This window comes from Mustela putorius, unplaced genomic scaffold (assembly GCF_011764305.1).
Source record: "Mustela putorius furo isolate JIRA1106 unplaced genomic scaffold, ASM1176430v1.1 tig00000083_pilon_pilon_pilon, whole genome shotgun sequence".
Classification (NCBI taxonomy): Eukaryota; Metazoa; Chordata; class Mammalia; order Carnivora; family Mustelidae; genus Mustela; species Mustela putorius.
In genome coordinates this window covers 44,638,233-44,656,206 of record NW_025421273.1, presented here as the reverse complement: position 1 = coordinate 44,656,206, position 17,974 = coordinate 44,638,233, and the positions used below count along the sequence as shown (strand labels likewise).

Here is a 17,974-nt window from a genome sequence, read left to right as displayed (position 1 = left end):
TCTGGCAGCTCTGATTTGTCATTTCCACCCTGCTGTAGGCAAGGAACTGAACTCACTAGAATTATGTGTAAGGAAGGAACAGCAGCCTCTGAAGGGCTGACGGGTGGGATTCTGTGAAATCAGTTCACGTGATGCGTCTTCTGACTGCTGGACCCCAAGCCCCAAACTCACCCCCATCCCCAGTTCAGGCTGTATGCCAAAAGGTGGTGGTTGCTAAGCAGTTAACTATAAGCAACTTTTCTAAATGGCTGAGGTATCACTGGTCTTAGATTCAGTTATACCGTAAGTGAAAACATATCCCCCCTTGAAAAACAACTGATGGCCTGAAAAGCCCCATACAGAGTTGTCAGCACAGCCTGGCCTTTAGGAAGAGCTGAGTAAATGTTGAACAAACAAGTAGATGGTTTATCTGCTTTTAAGACATGAACATTAAGGGTTTCCTGTACATCTGTGGTGTGTTTTACTAAACTCAGACAAGGGGGTGCCTAGGTGGCTCAGTCAGTTAAGGGTCTGCCTTCCGCTCAGGTCATGATCCTGGGGTCCTGGGATCGAGCCCCACATTGGGCTCTCTGCTCAGTGGGGAGTCCACTTCTCCCTCTGCTCTTCCCCCTCAATGCTCGAACTCTCTCTCTCTCTTTCATGCTATCTCCCTTTCTCAAATAAAAATATACAATCTTTAAAAAATAATAATAATAAACTGAGACAAGACCTCCTAGTTGCATATTCCCTTGATTTTCTCTGTACATTTTGTCAGTTCTGTGCATGATACTTTGAAGATTAGCAGAAAACACGGCCGATGTCCCCTGCCTATTTCACTTGTTGAATTGTCCAATCAAACATCTCGCTCAGAAACAATTAGTAGAGGAAGTACTTTCCTTACGCACAGAATAAAGACAGTAGGAGACCTTGGATTTTCCTTTCAAATCCTATTTTAGTCAATGACTGGCCAGCACTTATTTAAAATGCTGTCACTTAGCCAACTGGACACTTTCCTGCTTCTATGTATGGGGGTTTCTCAACTAGAGATGACAGTGTTGGGACGCTGGTGTCATCTTGGCTCCAAGTCAGCATTAAACAAAAGGTGCCTTGAGAGAGGCCAGGATTGGAAAGGTGTGTAGGGGCGAACTACTTGCTGTTAAGTGTTTCTTGTAAATTGGCAGGAAATCCAAGAAAAATAGCTTTCAGCTCTGTTCAGAACTTGCTGCCTGATTTAACAGACTGCAGTTGGCTCCTGCTTTGTCTTGACACTGCACAGGCTTTCTGGCTCTGGTTTGCAGTGCCCCTCCCCTCCCACCCCTGCCACCTGCTCCGGCCCCCCCGCACCCTCCCCGGCATGGATCAAGCTGGGTCTGTGAGGAACCAGAATCCCAAGCCCAGGGCGTCAGTTTTCTAAAGCGGTTCAGCGGGATTAGAATGAACTTTCCAAGCGCGGAGAGTCCCAACTGGGAGCTGTTCGCCCTAGAATTGGGGGTTTGGGGGGGATGAAGGATTCTACCGGGCTCTTCGCTAGTCACGGGCCAGGTCTCTAGCCGCCCGGAGCACCTGGCGGGTGCACCTGAGGGGCACACCTGGCGGGGGGCGGGGCGGGCGGGCGGCTCCTCCCCAGCAGCCAATGGGCGGAGGCGGCGGCGGCGGCGGGGGCGGGCGGAGAGCGCCCGCGGGCCGGCTCCGACGCGGGGAGGCGCGGACGCCACTCGCTTCAACTTGAGACAGAAGGGCCGCGTGGCTGCTGGTGCGGTCGAGCGGCCGCGGAGGGCCGGCTGGCGTGGTCACCGCTGTCTTCGTCCCAGCGCCGGGGCGGAGGCCAAGGTGAGAGACGTGGGGGGGGGGGCGGGCCTTTGTCTGCAGGTGCGTGCGGAGGGGACGAGCGGGGTCCGAGCCCGAGCTGGCTCGCGGGGACGGCGAGGCGGGCCCGGGAGACCCGCGGGACAAAGGCTGCGCCCTGCCTTTCCCCGAGTCGGCGCTTAGCGAAGTGCGGGGTCGTGGGCGGCTGCTAAGGCTGAGGAGGGGTCTTTCTGCCTCGCGGGAGAGAAGGGTGGAGATGGGAGGGATTGGAGGGGTGGGGTGGGATGCGGGAGTCTTTGGATCCGAGTTGACCAGCGCGGCAGGAAGCTGTTCCGGGGTGGGCTGTTCGCGGGCTGTGCGCTGGGCATTTCTCTTGCGGCCAGGGTTCTGATTGAGTAAATGAGTGCATTCATCTCCCATGCCCTCTGGTGAATCCACATTTGCCTTCTTGTCTATTAGGAGTGAAAAACAATTGCAGGATCTTGGTAATCCGATTTTTGGATTAAAAGCAGTGTTCTTTGGTGTAGAGAGCGCATTTACAAATAATTGTAGCCATAGGATTTAGAATATCTGTGTGACTTACATGTGAGAAAATGTTTCAGATTCCCCCAAATGTAGAAAGTCAGCCAACCCCTCACCTCCTTGCTCTTGGCAAAAGGGGTTTTTTGAAGAAGAGAAACGTGATGGAAATACTGTATACAATATTCGATTGGATTCTCAGGGAATGTGTGTCTTCTCTCTCCATTATCTGTTTCCCTGTACCAGTATCGTAACCAGACACGACTATTGATTCCCTAATTAATGTGTGGCTGTGAATCTTCATTACTGCCTTGGGTAGGAGAACACGGAGGAGCAGGCAATCCCATTAGTCTTTTTCTTTCTTTTTATAACTGCAGCCGCAACCTGGCTTTGACTTGAATCCTGAATGGTGGGTTGTGCCTGCTTTCCTCGTGTTCTCGTTTTGGTTTCCTAAGACCATGGATGGGGGAGTCTCTCCTCAGGCCTTACTCTGCCACAAAAGCAGTTTGCAAGTTTTCTCCCTAAAGTTCAGATCTTTGCCACTGCCTTTCAGTTGGTGCTGCTTTTGTGAATGAATCATTTGGTGCCCTGAAGCCTTTCCCAGGGACTTAGAATAATGTATTGTGAGGAAAATAGCCTTAAATCCCTATTTTGTCCATCAGTTTGTAAAAGTTATGGTGGCTGTGTTGTCCAGAATGAAATGTGAGTAAAAAGCTGAATGGGAGAAAGACTTTCCACAAAACCTCAGCCGTTATCGTCGAAGAAGGTGCCAGTGGTTCTTGGCTCAGCAGGGAGTGATGCTCAGAGTGAAGGCATGGGCTCTGTGCTAGGTGGGTTAGGAACCTCACCTTTCTGACACTTGGTGCATGAATGAGCTCCTCTATCATTGCAGCAAGTCCTAGCTTTTGAGCAATGGGGATAATTTATTTAATAAGTGTTTATTGAACACCTGCTATGTGCAGGGCATTGGCACTGGTGATTAAAATGGAAAATGCAACAAGTACCCACTTGCTTTCTTGGCGCTCACATAATGCTGTCCGAGGATCCATTTCAGATCCTTTGAACTTGAGCACACCTGAGAAATAGTATGGATAGCAGTGAGGTGAGGCAAGAGGGTGTTGCTGCTCCTGCTGAGCCCAAGGCTGTAGGTGCGCACAGGTTGGGCCAAGGTCACCTCCTCTCTAAGGGTGGAGGTAGCCATCAGACCGTTGGGTCAGGCTTTTTGCACCTGCTTCCCTGGGTCATGGATACCTCTCAGAGGGGTCAGGACCTGCAAGGAGGGCCAAAAGCTGAGTTCTAGAAGTGTTTGAACAGGGGCACTGTTTATTTGGGTGTGGTCATTCCAGTCTGTTTCAAAAACTATCCGTCACGCCATCTCTTGGTCTCAACTCAACAGCTTTCCTCTTGAACGACCCCCCAGGGAAATGGATTCCATTCTGGACCACTGACTGAGCAAAGCTTTCCATCTGTCCACAGTCCCCAAGTATGAAGAGGTGACGCCTAGATCTAAAGACCTGGAACATAGTTGAAAAACCCCGATTTACTCTTCCTGTATACTTCTCGTGGTGTGGTGGGTTTTTGTGGCAGGGGGGTGGGTTTGGTTTTTGCTTTTTTTTTTTTTTTAAAGAGTGTATTGATAATATATAACTTCTTACTCATCTGGGTTTCCAGACTTTTCCACAAATCCCTAGGGTTACATGAAAACATACTAAATAGTGGTGTAACTTATTCTTTTCTAAATGCCTATTTTAAACACAGATGATAACATTTTTGAGAAATTCTAAGACCTTTGGGTTCTTCTGGCCCTAATAGAGTATCTGGCATAGGATGCTCTCCATAAATGATTGAATTTGTTGACTGGGCAGCTGAATTAATATAGATGAAAATGCTTTATTTTCTGTTGTGCTCAATATTTATCATCTATAGATTATCTTGCTGTTCAGCACAGATGGAACATCTGCATGTCAGGTGTCTTGTGAGGGACGTGCTGGAATGAGACAGACTAGGTACAGAGAGGCAGGACAGAAGCCAGAAGAACAATTTAGGGAGCACAATGATATAGAGTATAAGTGTCACAAAGATGGTCAGTGGCATGGAGAATGTAGTGGAGTAGTTCCGTGGGGAAAGGGGCCACCAAGAGGCAGTCCATCCTAGGAGGTCACATCTGAGCCGAACCAGAAGGCCGAGAAGAAGTCAGGTATGTGGGGAGCAAGTAGGAAGCTCTAGCAGAGGGCACTTGGCACGTACAGAAGCTTGGAGCCAGGAGCAAGGGGACCAGTGGTGTGTACTAGGGTGGGAGAGCCAGGTGGGGACAAGATTCTGTGGGCTTTTCGGCTGTGGTGGAAGGCTTGGGTTTTCTTTTTAATGCAATGAGAAGCCTTTGAAGGGTGGTAACCAGGAGAATGCCGTGATCTAGTTTATTTCATAAAAAAAGATCTCAGTGAATGTTGTGAGGGGAATGGATGTCAGGAGCAGAAGTGGAAGCTGAGGGACCCACTAGCAAGTCCCAGGCCAGGAAAAATCAAAGCTGTGGCAGAGGGAGTGAAGGAAGTGGACTGTAGAGATTAAACGAGCAAGACTGAATGTGGTAGTGGTAGGAAGTGGAGTTGTGTTCTTGGACTGCCCTGAATGTTTAGATTCATTGTTTATTTCTGTTTGAAATACAGATAAAAAGAAATAATGCCTGTTTAAGGACAAAGTTTTAAACAATAGAGTAACTCAGTTTCAAATTATGTTGTAGAAGACCTCGACTTAATTTCATTTGATTCTCCACTGAGGATGGGCAGAGCTGTCCTGTGAAGTGCTGTGCATATGGCCGTCTTTCCAGGCCATTCTCACCCTTCATTGCCCTGACTAGCCTTCTTTTAAGCAGGCAGAGAGGCAGACAGAGAAAGAGGAGGAAGCAGGCTCCCCGCTGAGCAGAGAGAGAGCCTGATGCAGGGCTCAATCCCAGGACCCCGGGATCATGACCCGAGCCAAAGGCAGAGGCTTAACCCACTGAGCCACCCAGGTGCCCCCTGACTAGCCTTCTAAGCTGGTAACAGACCTTTGAGCATTTTCTCTACTCTGTCATAAAAATAAAGGATCAACATAAGAAAGAAGACAGGTTTAAGCTTTAATCCATATAGAATTACTCTACCTTTGCTCCTGCTTTGAAAGAAACCATTGATAATTGCATGGGACATTGTTTATTTCACATACAACAGTCTTCAGAGTCTCGAGAACTGATATATTGTCACAAACACAATTTGTTCTGTATGTATCTGAAAGCAGAAAGAGTAAAATTCCTTGGTAATCTTACGGGAACATCACTGAGCACTCTGTGAGCTAAAAAGGCCATTGCCTTGTACAGTGTAGAAATGAAGCCTCTGGTTTCTGATGGGATATTTTTGTACCCTACCACCTTCAGATTTATGAACTTGAAAGCTGACAGTGTCTTCACCAGTTAACTTTGGTTTTGAAACAAACTTTGGTTTGGTTTTGCCCAAAAAAATACTGTTGCAGAAGCTATTCCTTTCCTAGTCAGAATTTTAGGCTCAAGGAGGGACGGAAGTGACGGGGCTCCCAGCCCTTGTGACCTGGGTCCCTGGACTAATTACCCCGGAATATGGAAGCTTGTCTGAGGATGAATAAATTATGACAGTTGAAATAATTATGACCCAGGAAAAGCCGCTGCAGAGAGCCCAGTTGACAGTCGGTCCTGATTTGGCCTGATTCTGTCATGTCGTGTCATGCATCTGTTTGCCAGGTTACATGAAAATGCTGTTTGCTAGAAATCTAGCGTGACCTCGGCCCCCAACCACCCTCCCCCTACCCCCAAGAATAACATTCCTAGCCTACATGCGACCTTCTGGAAATAAAACGGTGAGGCAGAGTTCCGCATTGACTCTGACTCTTATGTCAGCCACGCGTGAAAGATTGCAGTTGAGCAAAAGGTGTTTTTGGTTCTGAAAAGGCTACAAATGAGAAGCACTCTTATTCCCGCATCTGGATGGAGCCATTTCTGGCTGGCTCCGGAGTCTGTCACCTGTCACGGGGATTATTCCAGCAGCTCGGGGTGCCGTTCAGGCTCAGTTGGATGCTCTGCTCTTACCGTCTTGTAGGTCGTCATTCCTTCACACAGAGCCCCCCGTTTTCATTTTGCACTGGGCGTCACCTGTTATTTAGCTGCGACGAGTCTCTGTCTGCATTGTGTGCTGCACCCCTGAATCGGGGTGTCGTCTAAACAGGGTTTGGGGACTTTTTCTGCAAAAGGCCTGATATTAAATATCATCTTTGTTGCAGCTACTGTTCTCCAAGCACAAGAGCGGCTGTAGACGATAGGAACCCAGTGGGTGTGGCTGTGTTCCAGTGACACTTTCCTTTTTTTTTTTTATTTTCAGATTTTGTTTATTTGACAGAGAGAGACATAGACAGGGAACACAAGCAGGGGGAGTGGGGGAGAGAGAAGCAGGCTCCCCACTGAGCAAGGAGCCTGATGTGGCACTAGATTCCAGGACCCTGGGATCATGACCTGAGCTGAAGGCAGACACTTAATGACTGAGCCACTCAGGTGCCCCCAGTGACACTTTATAAAAACAGACGGGGGTGCCTGGGTGTCTCATGGGTTAAGCCTCTGCCTTTGGCTCAGGTCATGATCTCAGGGTCCTGGGATCAAGCCCTGCATTGGGCTGTCTGCTCAGCAGGGAGCCTGCTTACCCCCTCTCTCTCTGCCTGCCTCTCTGCCTACTTGTGATCTCTATCCCTGTCAAATAAATAAATAAAATCTTAAAAAACAAACAAAACAGACGGGGATGGATGGTCTTTGATCCCGGGGCCATGGTTTTTCACCCTGGTTTCAAGGACCCAAGTGGGACCCACAGCGACAACTGAAAGAGGGACCTTGTCCTTTGAAAAGGAAGAAGGTTCAGTCACTTTTGGCCAGCTATGCGGTATTCTGAAAACCAATCTCCAAACTGGATTCCTGGAGGCAGTCAGGCTGTTTGGGGTACTTCTGTGACAAACCATTATTCAGACAACCCAAGCCCACTCTTAAGCTTCTTCAAGGTGGCATCTTTATTCCATTTGTCAAATATGAACACATATGGACAATAAGAGGAAAGCAAATTCAGACAGTGTGAAAACACAATGCTGTCGTCATAGGACTGTGTTTCTTGTTTCTTCAAGATTTCTTATATTTGTTGGAAAAGAAAAAAAGAGGCTGGAACAAAGAGAAAGTTACCTTCCTGAACAGCAAAGGTGGGTATTCTTTCAAGTGGTATCATGCAGTGAATTCTGCTGAGACAGCCCAGCGCTCCGGCGTGCTCCATGACGCTTCCTGGTTCGGCTGTCCGTACTTCACTGCCTCGCTGTGTATGGAAATGTGTGGTCCGGGGCCTTTTCCCTAAATGATAAGCAAACGTTTATTTCTTCTCAAGTACAAATATAAAGAAAATTACTGGGGGAGTTGACAAGTCCTGATAGACATCAGTGTGCAATGGAAATTTATATATTGATTCCAGGAGCAGAGGAGCTGTTTTTCATTGAGACAAATGTTCTGAAGAAGGAATCTAGTTACAGGCTCTGGAAACTTTATTGTTTCTGCTGGAGATGATCAAAGTATAGATTTGCTTCACTTCAGATAGAGTCACAAGAGATTGATAATCTTTTCAGAACTCTCCTCCTGCCCATTCACATGAAATATCTTTTATTAACATAGTTTCAGATGACATGAAAACGGAATTTGAGCTAAAGTCATTTTTAAAGTGCTGTCTGGGGCAAACAGCAGTGGGAGAAAACGAAATCCAGCCAACTCCCTATTACTCCCAGGTTCATTGCCTTAGAGTCTTACCAACATGACCAGGAGTGGGGTGGGAAGGGGGGAGTCCTTTGTTTACTCTATTTAGTTATTCTTTCATTCATTCAAAAATATGTATGGACTACGTGGCCCTATGCAGCAGGCAGTGGTAAGCAAATACTTAGGGTAATGAACCAACACAGCAGGGAAAGTTCCAGCTCCCACAGATTTCCCCTTTTTTTGTGGGGTAGAAGGAAGAACAATTTAAAAAGCAGAGTAGCTTTAGGTGGCTGCAGGGGTTGGCAATGCCTGGGTGGCCGGGAGGGGTTTTCTGGAGGTGATGACAGTAAGGAGGAATCTTCCTTTGGAGACCTGGGGGCAGATGGAATCCAGACAGTGGAAAGAGGTAGCACCAGGGTTCCAAGGTAGAAAAGGCATGTGTGTTTCGAGAATAGAAGGATGGGCGTGTGGCTGGAGCCCCGCAGGCTGTGGGTGCGGCAGAAAGTGAGGTCCGAGAGAGACACACGGGGAGTTTGGGAGGGCATCATGAGCGGGGCAGCAGCAGGGTAATTGGCCGCTGTGTAAAGGATGAAACCCTCAGCCTTTGCCTGGGAAAGTTGTTTCCACTGAACAGAGCACTTTTTGTTACCAGCTCCCACAGTGGTGGAACCAGAAATCCAATAGGCTAGGAGCGGGAGAGCTGAGCCCGCCTCTCTTCACCGAGGGATGCATCCTAGGAGAGGCGGGCTCAGTCTGGTGCCGGGTGCCCTAGAGCCACACAGGAGAAGAGACAAGGAGAAGGCAAGCAGACCCGCTGAGTCTGTCTGGAGATCGACCACTTTCTCTTGGTGGGGGTGTTGAGCAAATTAAATTCCTTGCCATCTTGGATTCCTTGTTTGTAAAATGAGTCGTGATGCTCCCCGCCGGGTTATTGGGTGGCTTGACCATAATGTGTGCCAAGAACGGAGCCTGGGTGAGGAGCAGATTCAAGGAAACAAGCGCCATCGTGCTGATTTTCTTCTTAGTCAGTCATGCTGGTGTTGATGTTTGTCTTTGTTGAGGTATTACTGAGTTTACAGAGTATCAGGAATACTTGTATCCAGATGGAAGTTTCCAAAATTCAGGTGATCGAGTGTCTTGGCTCTTAGTGCTAGCTGTACTGGCCCTCCTGTCTGTACAAAGAAGCGGAGATTGGCTATATGATGATTGCCCTAAGTCCTCTAGAACATTTAGAAACAGATTGAAGAATGTGCCTTCCCTGAGAGAGGCCTTCCACATGGCTGGGGGCGTGGAATGGAAGAGATTTCACCCACAGACTCACCATGGTTTTCAGTGGGAGTCTTGTCTATGTCTTGCTGGTGCTGTGTGTCCCAGTAGTACTTCCTGCATGGAAGCCACTTTTCCAGTGGAGACCCTTCTTCTTCCCTCTTCTGTGTCACAGTCAGAGAGGAGCCTTCGGGGTCTCAAGTAGTTTTTTTTGTTTTTCCACGCCTGCTTTCAGGAAGGAAGCTAACCCATGGTTTCACAATTCAGGTATAATTTACATAATTTTGTCTTTTGATTATGCCCTAAATTTTATAACTTGAAAATGTAACATGGCGTGAGTTTTGTCTCACTTAAGACCTAAATGTAACTTGTATCTGTATTCTCTTTTCACGGATACTCAAAGAGGCTCGGTTGTTTTGTTGTTGTTGTTATTTTACTGTAATACAGCCCAGATGAAAGCAGACACTTGTTAATTCTTACTCTCTTCAAACATGGACTTTAAAAGAAAACAACTCGGGACGCCTGGGTGGCTCAGTTGGTTAAGCAGCTGCCTTCGGCTCAGGTCATGATCCCAGCGTCCTGGGATCGAGTCCCACATCGGGTTCCTTGCTCTGCAGGGAGCCTGCTTCTCCCTCTGACTCTGCCTTCCACTCTGTCTGCCTGTGCTTGCTCTCACTCTCTCTCTCTCTTACAAATAAATAAATAAAATCTTTAAAAAAAAAAAAATAAAAGAAAACAACTCATTTCCTGGTTGCTCTCAGATATCCCTTTTTCCCTCATTAGTAAGCTGACTGGTAACTATTGTGTCTTCTCTCCAGCGGCATGAGAAAGTCCTTTGTTTAGAAGAATGTGCCTTGAATTTCAATAACCTCACACCACTTTAGATCCTCGTCCTCACACTCACTCCTGTTGGAACTCTGACTCCCTGAGTCGGCAAGTTAACAGGCTAGCTTGCAGAATAAGCCACACTATCAAAGACAGGTGTTTCTGTCACCCTTTGATCCTGGGAAGGACAGAATCTTCTCCTGAGCTGAATTCTCTGAAACTCCATTCACCAGATGGTAAATTTGCATAAATCCAGAATTCAGTTCAGAGATCTTTTACCTGCCGGGTATGGATTCGAAGGGGTTCTGTGAATGAGTTCCAGGCTTTACTGAACCTTCTCCCCATCCTGCTAAGGTTGTACCTAAAATTGCGAGTTCATGCACATTTCTTTCTGGGGTATTTTCATCAGATTCCAAAAGGTTCCATGATCTGAAACAGGTTAGGGAACTTCCTCGCGGCAGACCTCCTTGTTGTTCACAATTTGCTGGCGCCCCGCTGAGCACGCACGTCGAGCCCACGCTATGCACCATCACACCGTGAACCTTATAGATCAACGGGTGTAATCCCCGCGGCCCTCTTAGGGGGTCAGTGCCGCTATCATTCCCACTTTACAGATGAGTAAACTGAAGAGCATAGAGGCTAAGGGCCTTGACCAAGGGCAAACAACTAAAACACGTCAGGGGTAAGAGGCAAAAAACCTTGAAGCGAGGGGGAAAGCAGACCGCGAGGTTCAGGAATGGGTATGAGAGTCTTCGTGACATAAAGTTTTATAGTTTTTGCTTCATGGTCATGTGGAGAACACAGGTTTGTGCTGGTGCTGCAGAGGCTCAGCAGACCCCTCAGTGATGAAAGACAGGCATCAAAGAGGAGCGAGAAACAGCCCTGCAGAAACGGAGCGAGAAGCCCACTGGCAAGTCCTGGCTCTACGTGCTCCGTTTGTGAAAAGTAGAAGGTCGTGCGCCGCATACGAAGTAGGTGGCCGTGCCGGGAAAGAGGGACGCGTCCTCCTCCAGAAAGCTGGAGCAGACGTCGTCATTCTGGCATGCAGTTTATTTTGAGGAATTTCCTATTCATTTGGATACCCAGTTACACATGCAAGTAGCTCTGTTATTTCAGGCTTATTTTAATGAAAACATTGCCAATTACTCCCACGTTCATTTTCCCAAGAAATAGCTGCCGAGAGCATACTGATGAGACAATCTTGGACGTGTGGCTCGTGTGGAATTAATCCTGCAGTTTCGTTCCTCCCCCTGCGTGTACGGTGGGAGGGCAGCAAGCTTGCTCCTGGTGCCACGCTTAGCCTCGCTCGCTCTTGGAAGGGCGTGCCTCCTGCAGAAGCCCGGCTCCGGGCTGAGGTTTTCTTCCTGGCAAATTTACAAGGTGTCAAATCAGTGAAGCACCTGCTGCTTGGACTCTTCTGCATTTTCTGATCGCTCTAAGTCCCTGTTTACGGCTGGCTCTCACTTCCACACGGAAGTCAAGCAGCATCTGTAACTCCAAAAGAACGAACCATGTTCAAAGTTGTTCTGCTGTCAGGGAAAACACTGTGGCTCCGTATCGAGGCTCTTTCCTTAAGTGGATCGCTAGTAATGGATCTGATTTACAGTCTCTAAGGCTTCAATAATAATTGTACTCAAAAGAAGCAGACTGTACTCTCAGGTCTCTAGATTGAAGATAAATTATCAGGCAGAGTTTTTACCATAGGTAGAGGCGCTTTTTGTTAAGAATAAAAAATTAAAAATGTCTGGTATACGTGGAAAGCTAGCTAATGAAATGCTACCTGCTCTTTTTTTTTTTATTATTTTTTTTTTAATTGTAAGAGTCAAAGCGTTTCAACACATCCCCTTCTGTTAAAAATCTGAGCGCTAGGCGATTCCTAAACCATCTAATCTGAAATGAGCAACCAAGACTTGAGAGGTTAGGAGACTTACCTCACGGTCATTCAGTGTGGGAGTAGGATCCGCGTCTTTGGATCCCTTGGTGATGACTTGAAATTGTGTTCATAGACTGACTGACAGAAGGACATGAGCAGGAGGTGACTTCCTCTCATCCTGTGGTCAACAGTGTGGCTAGCACATCTGAGGAGAGGGCCACAGCATCTCCCCTGGTGACGTCCCGTCCCACGGAGACATTTCTCCTGCAGTGCCCCCAGCGTGACACAGCTGAGCCCTGAAGCTGTCCGCTGAGGCAGTTTATCACACCGTGTTACATGCCGGTACTCTTTTACACACACCATCTCATTTAACTTAATTCTCATGTTTACCCTGAGCCAGGTGTTTTTATCCCTTTTTCGCTGATGAGGAAGCTGGTTTGAAGGGTCACACCACATAACACAGTGTGCCTGGCACACAGAGGGGCCCGGGACGACAAGAGAGTGAGGAACGCACGCAAGGGAGCATGGCAGCCAGCGGGCTTGGGGCATAGCTCTGTCTACATCCTCAGCCTGAAGAACCTCTTTTGGAAATTGTCATCTGCCTTCTCCCCCTACGATAGTCCACAGTCCTCTCGGATGGAGGTCCCCCTCTACATCTGAAGCCCCAGGTCCTTGGCCAAATCCTTTGCCCCCCCTGTCTTGAACACCCATGCATTGTAACTGATGGTAACTGACTGGGTCATTTGGGAGACAGACCGCGAGGTGAGTCTGCCAGACTGTGAAGAGCATGGTGTTCCTGCTGTGGCTATGTTGTAAGAAGACTAGGAGTAGAGAGTCCTGTAGACCTGCAGTCAGACCCTGACCTCACCATGTACAGCTGTGTGACCTTCATGGTCTTCAACCTCCCTGAACTTGGTTTCTCCTTTATCAGTGAGGATAGTAAAACCACACCTCGTCGGCTTGCTGCTTGGGCAACACGGAGCCAGAGCTCCGGAAAGGGTGGCTGTCGGGAGCGTCACTGTGGTAGTCGTTACGGTTGCGTGCTGCCCTCTGTGCTGGGGTGGGCTTATCACAGTGCGCCCCTGAAATGGCGAGGTCGGTGTTTACGTATCTGTAGTACAGAAAGCACACGTGCTTATTGTATAGTATTCAAACAAATGTACTAAATAAAATCCTCCGGAAGCCCCCCCCCCCCGATAACAGCTGCCAGTTTGGATGTTCTGTTGTTCCAGAGTTTTTGCTTTGCTGATATCAAAATACCCGAAGTTTTGTTTGTGGTGAGTCGCTGTTTCTGCAGTTTGGGTTGTTTGCTCGTTCGGCTCCCCTCCCCTTAATAACAGGCTGTGATTATCATTCTGCATCAGGCCATCCAGCTCTGCCTTCCTGCTGCAGGACTCGGGTTTCTTAGGGGACCCGCTTGCTGTCTCAACCCATGATTAGCTCCCCTCCCCGTGGGGCCCGGCTGGTGCTCCAGGACCCCGGCCGCAGGGCGCCAGCAGGAGCAGGTTTCTGTGAAGGTTGGGTTTCTTCGTTCCCTTCTCGCTATCCTGTGCTCCCCGCCTCTGCAGGCCACTTGCTGTCCGTTTACTTGCACGCGTGTGACCAGCCCAGGGCCCTCAGTGGTCCTCAAGCCCTTTCACATGGGCTGTGATGGGGCCAGAGGGGATGGGGAGCACTCCGGGTCCAGAGGTTGAATGACTTCATCAAGGTCACCCTGGCATCTCAGGGTAGCACTGGGAGAGAAACTCGAAGCCTTTGGCCCTCAAACCCCATATGGCTCTGCACCCCTCTCCCCCTCTGCTCCTCTCTTCCCTGGCACATCTGACCCTCACCCTACCGGCCTTCGCACATCCCACCCCTGCCCTTGACCTTCTGCCTCTGCTCCCCCCTGCTCTGTTGCCTTCTCATGATGCATTTGAGGGAAAGCAGGAGATGTGAATGTTGGGGCCCAATTAATAGAATGTCAGAAATTAGTAAAAACAGGTAAGACTGTTTCCAGTCATTGTTTCTGTACAGTTTTTATTGGGAGCAGGTGGAGCTGGAAAACGCAGACACGGGCCTTGCCAGTGTTTACTGCAAACAGTTTCCTGTATTTGCCTGTGATATTTTAAGCTTGATTACCTCCCCCGGTTGATATGTTGCCTCTAAACTCAGCTGGCATCTCTTGGCTTCATCGTAACGTGGCTCAAAATACACACTTCTGGGTGGCAGAGCTCAGCTAAAATAAGCACTGAAAGGCTACTCATCGCAGCAAAGTCGGGGAATAAGATGGGATGTCAGTGCTCAGAGTTGCCGTTAACGGGACTGTTTGATTTCCTGGATGCCGAGTGAATGCTAACGTGTTGTTTCTGCTCTGTTCCCTCATGCCTGCCCGGATTCAGAGAGAGGTAACCAACCGATTTTTACTTCTCCCTCCTCGCTGGTGTCTTAAATGTCTGGCAAAACTCACTTGCTTTCTTCATGCCGTATTACCACCGCCACAGCCGTCATTGTCTTTGAGAGGCAGAACTTTGTTCTGTTTAACCTTTTATCATCACCATTCTTATGTGTCCTCACTTAAAACAGAGTGTGGAATTGCATCTGGGTCCCTGCCCCCGCATTGCTTTTGACCCTGTTTGGGGATGGTGATGGGCAGAGTGATCAGATGGCCACTCACTCACGGCTGGAAGCATTGAGTCCAGATGCTGGGGAGGAAACATGACTAGAAATACTAACGTGGCGTCCCATGTTGCGTAAGGCTTTTCCCACTTCTTCAAGAGTTCATATTAGGACTGGTTAAGTTATGTATTCTCTGTGTAGGCTAACAGCCGGAAGGACTCTGTTTCAGTCTCAATTATTAGCTAAAAGATGCAGATTCTCCTTTCTGTCTAGATGAACACAGCTGTGGAAGGGCTATGACTCTGAAGCGAAAGGAAGGCAGTTGTACCTCAGAAGTGTGTGTTTCCAGCGCTCCGACCGTCAGCCTGTCCATTTGGTTGATGGGGGTTTAGGCTCCACTGTTCCACAGCTTTATAACTTAAGCTCCATTTTTGATGGAAGAGGAAAATTTTGAAGCTCCTCTTTTTGAAAGAATGGTAGTGGTTACTGCTTGGCAAAGTGAAGAGAGAGAGGCAGTCTCCTGTTTGTGTTGGGGTCCATTTCGGGTGAACTGCTCCATTGGGGTCGAGCCGTCTCTGCTGGTGGTGGCCATTTTCCCTCCTCAGGGTGAGCTGATCTCCCTGCTCAGTGCTGAGGAGGGGGAAGGGAGATGGTGTCGACTGGATGGGTAACCCTTCCAGGGTCAGTCTTCTAGAGGGTATGGTTAGGAGAATTTGCAAACTTGACTGGCTCTTTCATTACCTTCCAGGAGGCTTTAGCCTCTGGAGGTGTTGGAAGCGTCCAGAAGATGAGGAATGTGAGCTCCCTCATCTAAATAATGAGAGGTCCTGTCTGAGCCAACGGTGAGAATATTTTCAGATGTTTGCCAATTCCTCCCTTTCTGTATTTATTCCAGTCTCCTCCCTGGGGAGAAGTCGCTCTGAATATTAAATTAACAGCAAGACTGTGTTCTTGAGAGGGCTGCGGATTCTGGTCTGCCAAGGCCACCTGGATTATTTGCAGGCAGAATTTAAATATGTTTACACAGCTTAGATGTCTCACGGAAGTGCCTGGCGCAGGATTCCCTGTGGAGAATGTGTGTTTACCCAGGTGATGAGTTCCTGGGATGTCCTCTGAAGGGGCAATTAGAATCTGCTTCAGCTTGCAGAGGAGAAAGTGAGTTGAGTTGACAAAGCTCGAGAGCATGAGCTTCGTGAAATTAGTGCCTGCTGATGTGCCGCTGGGTAAAATGGAGAAAACAAAAGCAAAACAGGACAAAAAATGGCGCGTGTGTGTGTCATGTTCTACATTGACCATGTAGGAAGATGACTTTCTCATCTCCTTTCTTTCTTTTCCCTCCTCCCACCCCAAAAGTGAGATCTTCAGACTATAATCAGAAGGTCCGAACAGTTCGGCAAAGAAGAGCAAACAGTCTTGAAAATAAGATTCCTTCTCCCTTCAGACCTTGTGCGGGTGAAACAGTGGAGATATAGCCCTTTGTCAGAAAGGGCTGGAAGCACAATGTTTGCATCAGATCTGTCTGTGGCTGTTTGTCCTTACTTGCTTGCGGGTCCTGTCCTCTGCAGTAAGACAGCTCCAGGGGCTGACAGCTTCTGACGGAAAGAGAAGCCAGGAGGAAAGGGTCTTTAGGTACATTTCAGCGAGTCTTAATATAATTCATATGAGGGCAAATATTTACTAAAACATCTCATGGATAAGGAGACAGAATTTCAAAGGGGGCTTTTTCTTTGACTTCTTCCTCATTTATAATGACAACTGCCATTAATCGAATGCCTGTCACGTGGCAGCCTTCACAGATTCCCAGCATCAAACAGCATGGATTTGACGTGAGCAAACACGGATCACGTGGAAGACGTTGTCTTTTTGTGGCGCCTGGGTACGGAGCGCTAGCAGAGGAGATGTGGTGAGAGTCTGGATGGAAGGGAATCCCCTAGAAAAGAGGGGACAGAGCTCCTCCCAGGCAGGCCCGTGCCGTCCTGCAGCGGACAGCGTCCGCTCCTTCTGGGCTGCTTCAGAAGGCAGAGCTCGATTCCAGGAGCCAAAGTTGCAGGGAGGCAAGCTTCAGGTCCTCCTTCAGAAAGAATATCTATATATTTTGGCTCACCAGGAGCATTCCTGCAGTGGAACAGGCTGATTCGTTAAGTAAATAAGATTTCATGTCACTGAAATATTCTACCACTTCTCTGGGCTCCTGGAGACAGGGCTTTGAAAAGTTTGCCTGGCTTACCCCACTAGGAGGCCGGTAGGTGCCACATAAGCTCCTTACCAGGAGAGAGAAACAAAAGCAGATTCCATTTATTAAGGGGGTTACAGGGAAGAGAACTAGGGAAAGGGTGAATAGTTCTGTCTTGGCTCTTTTTTAATAGAATCCATTTGAATAAAGAATCGTTTCTTCATTCATTTCCTCAAAATGAATTAAGCCCCTGCAGGGTGGTTAAAATGCTGTTCAGCCGAGAACAATGAAAGCATTCTTTTGTCCTTTCTCCTTGCCATTAAGAAATTTGAGGCTGTCATGTAAGATGTCTTAGCACTGACATTTTTCCCTTACAGTACTGGAGGCTGGTCCTCTGGGGGAGTAATTACCAGGGAGAACAGCAAACGGTAGGAACAGACAGAGTGGGAAACCCAGGGGCTCAGTAAATGAATAGTGAAAAGTAGTTGATTCCTGGTGCATGTTTCTGTGAGAGTTTAAGGAAGGGACACAGATTGGTGCAGCTAGAAACCTGCTGCATCCTGGTTTTTAAAGGAAACATGGTGATTCGCATGACTGCGAGAAATAGTGGGGCACAGCTCCGTGTGGGGGGGTCCAGAGAGGACTGGACCAGAGCCTCTTTTAGCACGTGGTTCCTCATCCGGCGTTGTAAAGGGAGCAAGCCAGAGCAAAGGACAAACGTGGTTCTTGCTGCTGAGTGCTAGACAGAATGTCTCAGACAGACATCTAAAAGAATTTGCTGGAAAAAATAGGAGCTGTGTTCTGACGGGACCTCAGAGATTACTGGGGCCCACTTTGTGGATTTAAAGGAGCACACTGAAGCCCGGGAGGGTGCTGTCCATTGGGATGCCTGGTCAGCCAGAGGGGGTGCATAGAAGCCCACGTGAGCCCATCCCTGCTGAGCTGTGAGATATGAGAGGCAGGTGGCTGCAGCCCCAGGGCTCCTGGCGGCACCGAGGAAAGAAGTAGTGGCCAGAGAGCCAGGATGGGCCGTGTAGGCGAAGCTTCCTAAAATGCCCCAGAAAGCAGGCTGACCCTTTCCCTCATACGGTTTCAGAGCCACCGTGGGCCCCGCCTGGCTGAGGACACCCCGTGACGTCTGGTGTTTTCCTCCCAAATT

At 48.5% G+C, this 17,974-nt stretch overlaps 1 protein-coding gene across 15 annotated transcripts in view; it reads left to right on the top strand.

Moving 5' to 3' along the window:
* Positions 1-17,974, top strand: part of APBB2 (amyloid beta precursor protein binding family B member 2) — a 368,036-nt gene that overhangs the window by 330,522 nt on the left and 19,540 nt on the right. The window contains exon 12 of one of the 15 annotated variants that reach the window (XM_045076765.1): positions 14,426-14,431. The exons of the other annotated variants lie outside the window; for them this stretch is intronic. Coding sequence (XP_044932700.1) covers positions 14,426-14,431 — 6 coding nt within the window. The remainder of the gene's footprint in view (positions 1-14,425; positions 14,432-17,974) is intronic. 15 annotated transcript variants of the gene reach the window in all.